Consider the following 14,580-nt stretch of genomic DNA (forward strand, 5'->3'; position numbering starts at 1 on the left):
CACAAAAAGACAAAAAGAGTTTGAGTTCTTCTAAACCCTGTTTTTTTATTGAGGACGTGGACTGTACTGGACATCAAAGAATAGGAAATTACTTTAATTGAACTAGGTGATTAAAAACCAACATACCATATGGATTCTTCGCAACGATGAATCCATCAGTCTCCAAAGGTTCAGACTCTCCCTCCTTGTTGACGGCTCGAACTCTGAACTTGTACTTGTGGTTGGGGGTAAGACCTGTAACGGTAAACTGAGTCGGTTCTGGACCAGTCTCGCCGCACGGGATCCAGTTTCCGGTATCCTGAGAAAATTGTATTTTGTAAGTAGAAATATACCTATTATTGACATTATTATTAAACTCCCTTGATTGCCTTTTAGATACACATAAAAATAAATAGTATTTTTTTTGTATAATTATTCTAATAATTATCTGTAGTAACTACTTATCTAGATACTTATGTAATACAATCTGGAAAATTAGTACTTAATAAGGCTTTCTACACGCATGGAGTATTCTCTCCGCGCTATAATGTGCTACGCTTATGTGCGAAGATAAAAGAAAATGTCATGACGAGGGAACGGAATAGCTAATGCATGTATAATAATCCTAATAGCACATTGTATGTATATATAAAACTTTACTAACAGAAACAGACACACGATACAAAGTCGAGACCTTATCGTTACCGACCTTTTTTAAATGAAGGTATTTTTAGGTTAATTCACTCACCATATCGAGTTTCTCCAGCGTGTAGCCTGTGATATCGGATCCCTTCCAGTCGTCTGGTTTCTGCCATTTGACTGTCGCCTTCTCCGCGCGGATTTCCGTAACTTCGATCGGACCGTTAGGCTTGTTGGGTTTATCTATAACAAAATATTATATGAAATCATGTTAAAAGGCTTCAATGTTTTTTTATCTGTAGCAGGTAGATATAATTTAATATTTATTTTGCCTACCCGAAACAGTGTTTGTTTCGTTATATCATTTCGGGGTTATACGCTATGTTCGTTGTCCTATCAAAGTGGGTTACCACTTCTAATCCGATCTAACAACAAGGCCGTATCAGGGCGTAAATCTTCTAGCTGAATCTGCGCAAGCAGCAACGATGCTACTTTAAATCGGATTCGAATTCGGACCTTCGTAGCTTCGATCGTAGTACAAGTTCTCAAGATTAAAAGGGTTATGAACTGACTATACAAGTAACAATAATAATAATATAACGTTGAGCGTTGAGTTACATCGCTTTTAGGTTCTTTTAAGAAGTATTCCAGTTTTATATAACGGTGATAAAATATGTTATATTATAAAAACTAGATGTCTAGATTTTATTTCCGTGTAAAAAAGTTTACTAAGAAAATCTTTATTGACAAAAAAACATAACTTTTTTGACTCCATAAAGTACGTGCATCCATGATATCATACTCACCAAGTACCACGACGTCACCAATACTTTCGCAGGTACCAGATGAGTTGGTCAACACCAGCTTGTATTTTCCACTATCCGGTCGCGTGGTCTTCCTTACGGTGAGAACCGTGTTCCTCTCGTATTTATCAATGGTGATACGTTCGCCATCGTCGTTAATTTCCTGAATAATTTAATAATGAGAGCATGGAAACAAATTGTATGTTATGGCAACATAAATCTAACGTGAATACATTTAAATTAAAACAGAAATGTAATTCGTGATAATAGAGGGGTGTGTAAAGATATTAATTGGTGTCCTAAAAATTACGCGTAATATCTGATGCTGAGGTTGCTAGAACTTTCTTATGATTGAGTTGCTACCAAATAAAAATATTAGAAAAAATCATCTAAAAATTATTTGTTTGTGGGTTGGTAGTAAGGTTCGACTCACAATATTTGTTTCTTCATAAAGAAAATGTATTCACGTTAATTATTACAAATGAATGTCCTTTGAAGTATAAACCACAACATCGAGTGTTTAGTGAGTATAAGTTGTTAAATATTGACAGTCTGAGTGATTCTTGAAGATTGAGTATATCGTTACTCATTTGTTTCACTTTTCCATTCATTAAGATGCATTATTAATTATTTTACATTGTATGCCAATAGAGGCTTTCCTCGAATTCCGATAAAAACTCCTTCTCGAAACTATAGATATATACTCCGACTCGAAATTATAGACGATATAGTTAATTTTTTTCAGTTTAATTAAATTTTATTTTAATTGTTTTACCAAAATTATAAGAAGCTTTAATTTTTGTACATAATTGAACCTTAATCATGATTCGATAGTAACAATACATCTTAAAGTTAAACATCTAAAGCTGTTTATCGCGTCCATAGCGATAAAGTGCCTATGTTTGACTGAATTCGCCGTAAGGGGGGGTTTTTAAGTGATGACTTAGAGTTAGATTGCTTTTAGGTTCTTTACAGAAGTATTCCAGTTTTATATAAAGGTGATTCTATGTTACTCTTTGGATTAAGCGTTATAGTTGGCCATACACTATGTCTTAAATTCATTAGTATTGCTATTGTGAAAGGTAGGTACTAATTATGTTACGAATCTGCTTCGTGCAGAAAAAAGCTATACTAAAATATCAATATCATCAAATCTAATTTATGTTACGTTAAATATTGTTCATTTGAGTAAATGTAAGAGTCAAGGATTCCTTCAAGCATAGTCATCACTCTGAATTCAGTTAAACATAAAAAAAAACGTACAAAAAGTGTAGTGTTAGCCACATAGAAGTGTAAAAGAGAATGAGTACAGTTTAGAACATTATGACAACATTTATTTTTCACCCATCTAACCTTCTCCGTGAACGGCTTTCCGCGTCTCTTTTGGTGGACAAAATAATTAAATTAATAAAGGATTTTGAAGAATTATAAACTGGGAAATGGGAATGTTCTTGTATATGTTGGGTATACACTGGGGCCACTTTTTCATAATCTTAGATTACTACAAAATTACAGTAAAAACGTAGCTATAATACACACAAATGTGCTTTAGCTATCTATAGATATCTGTAGTAGTAATAGAATCTCTGACTCATCACCTCACCTTTTGCCATCCTTGGTGTAGAAATTTCGTGATGATCATTCATCCTTTTGTAGTAACCTTAGTTCTACTTAGAGGATGTCACTTCATAGGAATACCATAATTTTTTCAACTCCATTGTCTACATTAATTATATTTTCCATTTTAAAATAATTATTAAAAGTAATTACCTCTTCACCCTTCATCCATTTCACTTCAGGTTCTGGTTCACCACCATACTTGATGTCAAACGAGATAACCTGTCCCTTCTTGATGATCATACTCTGAAGACCCTCGCCAACAATGTATGGTTTCACTGTAAAAATAAAGTTTTATATTTTATTATGTTGAAGTTTAAGGTAATAGAGAAATATTTCGTTTTTGTAAGTAAGCATATAGTTTTCCTGTAATGAAAAATATATGATATAATATATAATAGTTGCTAGAATCTCACCAAATCTGCACTTAGCGATAATAGGCTTAGTGCTGTCACTAGGTTCACCAGGACCGGCTTTGTTGATGGCGCGAACCCTGAACTCATAGGTACATCCCTCTTTTAGTCCATCCTGAGTTGCTTTCAGTGTATCACCAGATACTTCCACACCCTTCACCCAGTCTTTGCCGAATTTCTCCTAAAATTTTATTACATTAGTTACAACATTTTTCTTTTTTTCCCTCATATGCATTCAGCGACTGCTACTTTAATTAATGTTTCTTGTATTTACTTGTAAGTGCACATACATAATTATACAGTATTAATGATTTTACATTTATTAATGTCATTCAACAATAAGTTCAGTTTGTATGTTGCTCTAATAATTGTCATTTTCATTGAAAGTTTTGCTAAGAAATTTGTCTTTTAATTTTCTTCGTCATGTTAGGTGATATTCCATTTACCTTATATTCCACTTGGTATCCAGTGATGGTTGCGCCCCCATCATTGTCTGGTTTCTCCCACTTGAGATCTGCATGGTCTTTGTCCCAGTCTGTGAGTTCCACGCCTTTGGGTTTGGATGGTTCATCTAATAAAAGACATTATTAGTGTAAAATATCGTAAATGTGGTTTCCTATGCCTCCATTGATTCTATGTAAGTATATAGACAAAATCTGCTATGACTTCGTTGAATATTTATATCATGCTTATTTAAGTTTTTAGCTTAAATAGCCATTTCAGTTTTCACATCAAAATTAAATCAAATTGCAAGTCATATCGCATATCTTACCCCAAGGATCCTTAGCCAAAACTGGCTTGGCAAAGAGTCCCGGTTCACTAGAACCAATCTTGTTAACCGCACGTATCCTAAACTTGTAAGTCTTTTTGGGAATGAGGTCTTCCACTTTGTATTTGGTTGGTTCTCCTTGGGCAACTTCACCAACGTTGTCCCACGCTGCTTTTAGAGACAGATCCTGGAAAACATAAACCTCTTATTTCTGCAAATATAACCAAATTAAGGAAATTATTATAATTAATAGTGACCAGATTTTTCACCTAACGATTACTCAAACTCAAAATAACTTGATTCATATAGATAACCATATAAACTTATGAACGTCAACAGAACATATATTAAATGAATTCTAAATTTACATTTACTACCAGTTCGCAAGTCAAGTGCGTAGAGGGGCAAGAAGAACTGGCTAGAACTTATGATAACAAGTTGACTGGGGCAACAAATACTATCTGTAAAATCTCTTGTAGGAATATTAATGCAATATTAGATTGTAATCCCGTGAATTGTAATGTTATCAATGATTTGTTTTAAGGTGTGTTTAAGCACAGTATTTGCCACGTATTACCTGTCGTTCAATTATATATTTGATGATCGGTGAACCACCGTCATCTTGAGGCGTCTTCCACGTGACCACACACGACGTCTGGAAGATCTCGCTGACTTCCACATTCTGTGGCGCTGTTGGTTCACTCTGCATGCAAATGTTGACGTCCTTCGAGTCTTCACCTTGAGCATTCGATAGTTTGATCTGGTACTTTCCAGATGCCTCTCTGACTGGCTTTTTGATCTTGAATAGAACCTTTTCTTGTTCAACCACGGCTTCGACTTCTTTGTTAGGTAGGATTTTACCGTCCTTGATAAGTTTCGCTTCAATTTGTGTTTGTCTGTTGCCGGATACTGAAAAGAAGGTATAATATGATATGATTCAATCTGAATAAAATTAATAAAAAAGTAGGATTTTTGTTTTAAAGGTTTTCTAAATAATAAGAGCGTTGTTAGTGATTAAAGGCGTGGTTGCCAATACACAAAAATAAGCAATGATTAATCTACTCCACGCCTTTTTAATGTTATAAGGGATACGCTCTATGTTAGGCTCTTTCTGGTAAAAAGCATAGATATTTTGATATAAAAAGCAACAAGTAATTTTTACTTACTTTTATAAGGCACCTCGATAACGAAAGGATGTCCAGCAGTACCGTGGAATTCATCGGGACACTCAATCATTGGCTTGGACTCTCCCTTCTTCACAGTCAGCTTACATGATGATTGAAGTTTGCCAGATTCACATAGAATCTCTCCATCATCTTCCATCTCCAGCTTGTTAAAGATCAGCTGGTGCTTACCGCCACCCAGGTTTTTGATTTCAATCCTAGACATAATAAATCTTTTTAGACACTTCGTAAACATCAATTTTAACGAATAAGTACATACATTTGCTTATACAAATCACATATATATATAGACCTTATTTACAGATACGCACTAAAGAAACACTGCAAAAAATGTGGAAGTTGCAAGTTTAAGACTGATAGAGATTTTCAAGAGAGAGAGATAGCCGTTTATTTTCAGTCTTATTCCTTATGCTTGAAGGCAAATAGATAAAAAAAATCCCTAGAATTAAATAAAATCAAAAATATAACTGAAAATGGCATGTCTCACAATAAATTAGATTACAACATAATGATATCTGATTAAAATGAAAGTTCTTTAACCATTATAAAAGCGATTGTGAAAGACTAAAAGCAGGGCAGTAAAGCAATCAATGTCGACGTAACGTAAAGAATACGCGTTTATAGAAAGTAGTTTTATTTTGTAATAACAATAGTATAAGGCATAGTAACTAACCTCTCATTGGGAACAATGGGCTCTCCATTGAAAGACCAAACGGCTTCCGCAGTCTGATCCTGGAGTTCCACTTCCAGAACCACCTTTTCCCTTTCAATTGCTTCTGTATCCTTCAACTTCTTGTTGAAGCGATTAGAGTCTGGAAGACATCGACATATATATTTCGACGTCTTACAAAAGAAGTTATGTGTCGGTGCTAATTAATATAATGATGTATATTTTTGCTTTAAGGAGCAAAAAAAAAACTTTTATTTGAAACTACTGATTCTACGATGGCTACGTACAGTGGATGTCGCGGCCAACTAGCTTAATAAGCCGTTCAATTAACAGCCTAGACTCTTAACTAAACAGCGCCGTTTAACTAAGATAGCCAGTTGATCAAATAGCTAGGCAAATGACATGGATGGATGACGTTTCATTTTCACTTTCTGCTGCTCTCAAACTCGAAACGAAACTTTTCAAACCATCGGCGTCAGCAAACCACAACTTTGACAGTGTTTTCAAAAATTTAATTAAAAACAACAAGTATAATGGAAGAGTATAGTGACCATAATAATGTGAGTTTAGCTGTGACTGACTCAAGCAATTTAATGTTTAAGAAATATTTTTTTATATCAGATGTTTCATATTTTTTATCTTTGTCACAAAGTCACTCTGTCGTACGAATGGCCTAAGCATTAGCCAGCCCATTATTAGGCTTTTAAAGCTAGTTGGCTGCGACATGTGTAACTTTCTCTTGGAGCATTCAAATTGTATCTAACAATTACTGCTACTGTAGTACCTTAGACACAAATTTGTAGTGTACATTCTTCTAAGAAATATAATCTATGAACACAGAAGTTCTGCCATCATCACGAAAAGGACATCACTAATTCTTAAGAAAATTACATTTCTACATACATATGTTCACTATCGCGAATTCACACATATTACAACATATCTATACTCACAATTGATTATCAATTCGCAAGTAGTTTCATCAGCGTTGCTGACACACTTGAAGTGGCCTGCATCCGTTACTTTGGCATCTTTGATTATGACCTTACGCTTGCGACCTTCCTTTACTATGGATATACGTTTGTCTACCTTCAGGGGCTGGTCGTTCTTGTACCTACATTAATTAAAAATTATTATTTTCACGTTATTGGTTATCAAAAAATGTATCGCTTCTATGACGTCCAATACATAAGACACATCTTGGCATACTTTTGATTAAATTATTAGTAAATCCCGGATGGAATTTCATAATTAATTTGGCAGGAAAAACAGATAATATGTCAGTAAGTGAATATAAAGCTGACCATAGACGGACCGCATGTTGCAGTCAAGACCGACTGCAATATGCGATCTGCAGTTTCCATACTAAATTCATATTCGCAACACGCGGTCCGTCTAAGGCCCGCTTAAATCTACTTTTACGCCAACTGTATAAAATGAAAAGTCAAATACCATTTAACATCACCAGCAGCATCGTCCAGCTCACAGAGTAATGTTATTGTGTCTTTTTCAATAGCTTGTTGTGACTTCAGCACCTTGGTGAATTTGTATTGGTATTCTGAAACACATTTGTAATTTTGGGAAATAATAACGATAACCACTACTTTCAAAATTTCAACTGTTCATAGTATTTTTAATTGCTTAAGACGAATGATTGGTTTATATTTATACTCTACGGTAATATACCTAAAAGAAATTTATATTGTAAGTGTAAACCTAAAGTAATTAATCATTTTTTTTTAATATTCAGTAGATAAAACTACTAGATGTTATTGGATGCGTATTAGGAGCGTTCCCTATTACGCTGTTGTATTTTAACTACTAAATAAGCATAAACTATTATATATTATTAAAATTAAAGTCCTAACTCACCCACAATCTTCAAGTCACACTCAGTCTTATCATTCTGCTTCTCAATTCGACAAGAGTACTTGGCTGCATCTTCCAATTTAGCTTTCTTTATGATCAACTTACAAACACCAGACAAATCCTTTGATATGGTAATATCATCGCTATCTTCGATCTTTTCTTCTCCTTTCCACCAAGATACAATAGCAAGACTGCTTGAAATAGTACACTCCAAGACCACCTCATGCTTCGTGTATCCTGTCAAAGTTTTCTTCAAATGCTTCGTGAAGCTATATGTGGGATCTGGTTCTTCTACTTGCAGGAAAGCAGTGCAAGATACACCACCAATTTCAATTGTAATTTTTCCAGTATCTTCCACTTTCGGGTTGAAAATAATCAGCTTGTACGAATCCTGTTCATTTGTCATCTTATACTTCGAGCCAGGGAAAAGTTCCTGATGATAAACACATTTCATACGTTTAAAGGATATTTATAAATTAAAATTAACTTAAATAACCATTGACTATATAGATGATGTTATATTTAATAAATATAAACTTACATCCTTACGGAAGAACCACTTCGGTTTAGAATTTGGCTTCGAGAAAATCGCCTCGAAGGTAACCTTTTTGTCCTTGCCCTCCTTAGCATTTTGGTCTACAAGTGGCTTCAAGAAGGACTCTTGTTTCTGAAACATGCGGTAAATAATAAAATGACCGAATATTAACTGTTGTTTAACGGTGCATACAACAAGGTGCTCTTCAGACAAAAGCTAGGTGCTGTCCACCATTGACCCCTTTGCTCTTAGAACGCTGGAAATGTGTGTACGTTCACTCAGTACGAAAAGTGTATAAATCCAATGCATGTCAAATAGAGTAAACACTTGACTTGATGAGATAACCAAGGACAATTAGATATCTTTTATTTCTTTTGTCACTCATCAAATCAAACTGCATGCGACTGTACAGAAATTGGAATTTATTTCAATTCGAAGAATGTGCAAAAAATTATGAACCAAATTTTGCATAAGGAAAGTGATAGGTTCACAGTTTTTAAGTGCAGATATCTTGATACATTTAAATGTCACTGTGCCATGTTCAGTGCGTTGTGCTACTATAGATTTTGAGAGTGCAAAAGAGCTGCCATTGACAGAGTAAAGATAAGAAGGGTTCAATAGTTGTGCTCTCTTTATATTGAACTAGGTGTATGTGCGCCATCATACAGTCCGGGTAAATCACCCTTGTGCTGACATCTAAGGTACTTTGTTACAAATATCAGTTCCAATTAATGTACCAATGTCAATTGTACTTTAATTTCAATTACAATTAATTAAATGAAAGTCTGATTTAATAGACTAAGATTAAACCCAAGTCCAAGAAGATGACGCGTGCGCTGGCCTCAAACTATCATTCATTCTATTTCCAATATAATTAATTGGTACTCAGAGGTAAATTATTCGATATCAGCACAAGTATTTAATTTATAATGGTCCCGGACATATCGAGATCGAGGTGTGAAAGTGAACATTTTTGTGCGTTTCGTGTGGTGCATTGTGTCACAGTTCAAGATGCATTGTGTCATCTAACGACGTTAAACGCGGTGTCAAACCTCGTTTCTTTTGAACGAGTGCAGCACCGGCCAATCCGGAATCAGGTCCGCCAAGGACTGTCTTCTACTAGAGGGTCTCTACAACACATTCAGAGAACCTTACTGAACTTTCTTTACAATTAACTTACTCGATATTAAATTATCTTAGCAGTCCACTATGTGTAAATGGCGTTACGTGTATTGTAGTGTAACTGCTTTTAAGTGCTTTTCATTTAAATTTTTAAAATTCCAAAATCTGCATACACCGAATGCATCAGATTAAGCACCAACTCAGATGCTAGAGCATTACCAGAGAAGTTTATAGAACTGCAGTAAAAAACGCCATCATACTATTCTAGTGCTAATTCTGATGTATAACTGTCTAAACTTGTTAAACAAGCTTATCCCTCCGTCCTGTCCTAAGAAGCACCTTAAGATGTACAAATAGGAACCTAATGACCGAAAGATTATAGTATTATCTTCCAATTTACAATTTATAAGTCAACATCAGAATCAGCTTGTGTCATGTCATGTTTCAGTCAAATTGGGAGATTTAATTACACTTTAATAAATAAGGTCGTAAACGTTGGTCGTACTAATGACACAAATGAATCAAGATTTGACAAAAGCTCCTCAAACTGACGTCACAACCTGAAAGGAAGATAAGACCGAAAAGAGTGAATGATCATCAGTTTCATTCCACTCTCACCCTGGAAACGTTAAAGAAGAAAAGTGAAGAGGTGATACAAAACCGTGTGCGAGTTATTTAAAATTCAGTTTATGATGCATTTTGTTTAAATCGCTTGTTAATTGCTATCATCAAAATTTTAAAAAAATATTCGTCTATGTTATTGCAATTGTCTTATTTTAATTGTTTTAGTTACGGTTTTGATGATAACAACTTTCAAGGACAGGTTTAGTTAAAAATTTATTTAATTTATCTCATTCCATTATTTAAATAGAATTTCTTTCCTATTGAAATTTTGTTTCTCCGCTCCAAAATCTTATGTGGAGTCTAGATGGCTTTGGATTTCAATAGAATAGAACTTCTAAAATTTTATCTTTCTTGTTTAAACCTCCTTTTTATCGAACCTTCGTTTTGACAGCCTCCATCAAGTCAGGCCAATCGGGTATTATTTCAGGTAGAGACATTCGTCTCCGAATTTGATATATACCCTAGAATTTATAGTTAGTTTATATATTTTGTACCATTTAAATTGTATATTTCTTTATGACGTAAGCTATGTTAATGTAAGCTATGTGTTTGTCGAATATTTATTGTCGTATGTTCATCATCGATTTCCATTTACTTACATAAAATGCGGCGGTTATCTTTCTAAATAATCCAGCCATAATTTTCGCAAGAACAAATTCACAACACGCATAGAATTCACAATAACAATCGTATGACATTGTCATAGTATGTACTAAACCAAAAAGTTCTCAGCTAAAAGTATTTAATTCGAAGCAGTGTACGGAAACAAAATTAACACTTGGTAGCTCTTTACCGTTCGTGTTCTTTAGTGTGAAAAGTGGAATGAAATGACGAATTTTACAAAACTGATGACCTTAAACCAGGACCAGTTTGAGGAGTTTCTGCGCTGTGCCGGAAATCTAAGCATCTCTCGACCTTCTGACACAACCACAATATTGCCTTCTTCTTCAAAATATCCAGTTTCTAATCCCTAAGAACCAATATACAATGATGCATGCGGTGTTCTCGTTTATCTTATGAATTACAATCATTAGTCACAATAATATATATTATGTATATATAAGAAGTGGAGTGTGACTGAGTTATACTAATATATAGAGTATCAAACGTGAATACTTTTGTAACAATTTAATATTTACACAAATATTATGCCTAAATAATTTGTTTCAAAGTAATTGCCTGATGGAGTCGTCCATATTTTTATTATTTACTTTTTTAATCAAACATAAATTCGAAATGTTTTCAATTTCCAATACAATCCAATAACAAATGATTGAAATCGTTTCGATTTTGTGCTCGTGTTTTAGTTTATTTGTTATTTAGTTTATATCACCATCTTCAATTACAATATCAATTCAAATATTATTCTTACCTTTTCAACCTTCTTTAGAGCAGGTAGAGGTTTTTCAACCTCCTTCAAATCACCCCAGTTTGGATCACCTTTGTTTTCGTCCCATTTTTTGTATTTCCGTTTCTTTAACATAGCACGGAAGTCCATACCACTGGCGTCTGTTTAAATATTAATTATATATTTTAAATTAAGCATTTCTAATTCGAATATGGACTTAAAAATTGCAGAAAGATTAGTTTAGAAAAAGAACCTAACTGTTGTAAGAATAATCTAAATATTAAGGGTTGCTCGTGAGCTATCGGTTACTTTGTAATCAATAGCAATTTTCGCCTTATCAGTATTTAATGTATTGACCATCATCTCACCTGAGACATAAAGCTGTGTTTCAGCTGAGTCTTCGCCATTGATGTTGCTAACAACCACCTTGTATGTACCTTCATCATTAGGTTTAACCTTTCTCATACATAACGTAACGAGACCCGCTTCGCCATCTGTGACGAATTTGAAGCGACCCCCTTCGATAATCTCAGTGACACCTTTGTAGAATTTGAATGTTGGTGGTGGGTTACCCTCCACCGAAACCTGGATGTATCCAGTTTGATCTGTGTTAAAGGAATATTCACGTAAGAAAATATGTATTTAAACGACAATTTACAAAGATACCTTACTTGAAAACCCAAATAGAACATCAATCAAACTTAAATCTCGTTTCAAGAGCTGTCAAAACATTTTTTGATGACATATTTCTCAAGACGAGATTCAAATTAGAATATGGACTATAGTAAACTATAGTCCATATTCTAATAGTAGTAATATAAATCGAGTCTGAAATGGGGCGAAACAGAAAAGATCAGATATATTAAAATAATCACATCTATATCTAAATATCTGATAATATTAATTTCATTCAAAGGTTTACTTTCAAATTGATAATGATTTATCTAGCTACCTAAATAGGTAGGTTGTTATAGATATAAGAAAATCTTGTATCGACACAGATATATGAAATCTCTAACATTCAGAGTATGCATAGACAAACTACATTATAAGTAGCAACGAAATAGGTGTTAACGTCTCAGAATGTATTAGAATCAATATACTGCCGACATATATATAATATATCTATCATTCACGCTTGTTTATTTCAGTAATTACTCTGTTATCGACTTGGAATTTGGCACAGCTCTTTGGTTACCTGTATCGATACTTGTAAAAATAGAATATTAGTAATTTTATTAAATATTGCAACACCTGTCTCAAAAGGTAAAAATTATAACGTTTCAATATAAATCAGGTATTTTGTCAATTACTAAGTAAAACTAGATCAATCATACTTAATTTAAAAGTAAACCAATGAAATTATAATTGTAGTTTTAAGTAAAGCCTTAGACTTCGTAGTTCAACGTTGTAGAATTATATTTTCAATATTTAAACTACCATGAGTAAATATTATAGTATCACAAAAAATAATACGCGTTATATAAGATTTGAATTATAAAAAATGACACTGATTTTCAATTAAAGAAAAAATAATAACCTTCAACGGCACTGTAGTTCTCTTGGGCCTCGACAATTGGTGGGCCGTCATTTCCAGAAGGCTTAAGAGGTGTTGAAGGCTTGTTGATTAAGTCCTCCAAGTCCTGGATCGATGGTCTTCTTGAATCACCGGATTTTCTTCGCTATATCAGATATCAATGTGAATATTTGTAGTCGCTAAAGATTTCGATGTTAATTGACATTTAATAGCAATAAGTGATCTATGTACATAAAGATTTTTACATTACATTATTTAGTTTGACGATAAGGTAATAATTAATCAAACCTAAGTAAACGATATTGCAATCAATCTTTTCGTAAATAAAATACTTGCGATAAAAAAGAGTGGCGTAGAGTGAAAAGAAGAAGCAAGGTACACTACCTTGCTAGTTCGTGCTACGCCTTGATTTGAGAAGTAGTAAATCTAAATTTATTACTTAAAAAATTTAAAACCTTAGTATATATGTTCTAAAGTGTTTCACCACTTATACTTCTTGTATTTAATGTTAATTTTCTTGTATTTAAACATAAACCAATCTACAATGTGTGATTGAGAAATTCATAAAACGTGAAACTTAGTATCACGAATAGTATAATATATAGATATAATCTGCTGTTACTATCTCTTATCCAGGTTTGATTAATAAAAAAAATGTCTTTGTACATTTTTGTTCAGTTACTTTTTTACATATATATACTGTAACAATTAAAGGACTATAAGAACTTTTTAGAACACTGGCGTCTGAATATAGATTAAAAATATCGTTTTATTTGTGTTCTGACAGATGCTGTACATCATATTCGTTCGCCAAATGAGTCGACCCGACAATGAATACTGGACTTCCTGATATATGTAGCGCAAGTGCTAATGTGGCAATCATAAATTCTTTAACGTCACTTAAAGAAATATTACCTTAGCAATGTTATGGTAATGGTAGATACAAAATTTATAATATCATAATCGTATAATATACCTACTTATTTTTTTTTTTTAATGAATAATAAAATTATAACATTTTCCGCCATACTAGTCTGTTGAATTTTTCATATGCTAATATATAAAATTTGAGAATAACTTAATTTGACTAGTTAAATTTTATTATAACGGTCAATCGAAGTAATGATTTTTAATGAGCTTATCCATATTATGTATACAAAAATATACAATTAGTTCTAGATATTAAATGAAATACCACAATATTATAGAATCGGCAAAAAATAATTGTACGAAATAATTAGTAACGAAATAAATAATCATTATTCGCGTACGCCAATGATCTACGAAGTTCATACATTGGTTGAATTGCATAAATTATAAAGTAAGCTTTATAGTACTTACCACATCAAGCTGAAAATCTATAGCAGTTACAGATAATCTACTACCAGTAGTAGAAGTAACAGATTTACCAGTAGCAGAAGATGTAACAGTTTTAGTAGAAACAGAAGATGATGTTATTGATTTACTAGAT

The 14,580-nt window shown here is 33.3% G+C and overlaps 1 protein-coding gene across 37 annotated transcripts in view; it reads right to left on the reverse strand.

The window, feature by feature from the left end:
- LOC125059015 (twitchin) overlaps positions 1 to 14,580 on the reverse strand; it is a 120,861-nt gene that overhangs the window by 62,745 nt on the left and 43,536 nt on the right. For 28 of the 37 annotated variants that reach the window (XM_047663109.1, XM_047663120.1, XM_047663123.1 and 25 more), the window contains 20 exons: positions 13,113 to 13,254; positions 11,941 to 12,177; positions 11,597 to 11,733; positions 11,078 to 11,194; positions 10,602 to 10,685; positions 8,485 to 8,610; positions 7,947 to 8,376; positions 7,527 to 7,632; positions 7,028 to 7,188; positions 6,078 to 6,216; positions 5,387 to 5,601; positions 4,798 to 5,129; positions 4,224 to 4,407; positions 3,898 to 4,022; positions 3,455 to 3,632; positions 3,192 to 3,316; positions 2,775 to 2,801; positions 1,425 to 1,584; positions 728 to 861; positions 127 to 298 (listed from right to left, as the gene is read on the reverse strand). In XM_047663109.1, coding sequence (XP_047519065.1) covers positions 127 to 298; positions 728 to 861; positions 1,425 to 1,584; positions 2,775 to 2,801; positions 3,192 to 3,316; positions 3,455 to 3,632; positions 3,898 to 4,022; positions 4,224 to 4,407; positions 4,798 to 5,129; positions 5,387 to 5,601; positions 6,078 to 6,216; positions 7,028 to 7,188; positions 7,527 to 7,632; positions 7,947 to 8,376; positions 8,485 to 8,610; positions 10,602 to 10,685; positions 11,078 to 11,194; positions 11,597 to 11,733; positions 11,941 to 12,177; positions 13,113 to 13,254 — 3,331 coding nt within the window. The remainder of the gene's footprint in view (positions 1 to 126; positions 299 to 727; positions 862 to 1,424; positions 1,585 to 2,774; positions 2,802 to 3,191; positions 3,317 to 3,454; positions 3,633 to 3,897; positions 4,023 to 4,223; positions 4,408 to 4,797; positions 5,130 to 5,386; positions 5,602 to 6,077; positions 6,217 to 7,027; positions 7,189 to 7,526; positions 7,633 to 7,946; positions 8,377 to 8,484; positions 8,611 to 10,601; positions 10,686 to 11,077; positions 11,195 to 11,596; positions 11,734 to 11,940; positions 12,178 to 13,112; positions 13,255 to 14,580) is intronic. The other 9 variants (XM_047663128.1, XM_047663127.1, XM_047663126.1 and 6 more) reach the window with 3 other exon arrangements.

The sequence above is a fragment of the Pieris napi genome, chromosome 19, assembly GCF_905475465.1.
Source record: "Pieris napi chromosome 19, ilPieNapi1.2, whole genome shotgun sequence".
NCBI lineage: Eukaryota > Metazoa > Arthropoda > Insecta > Lepidoptera > Pieridae > Pieris > Pieris napi.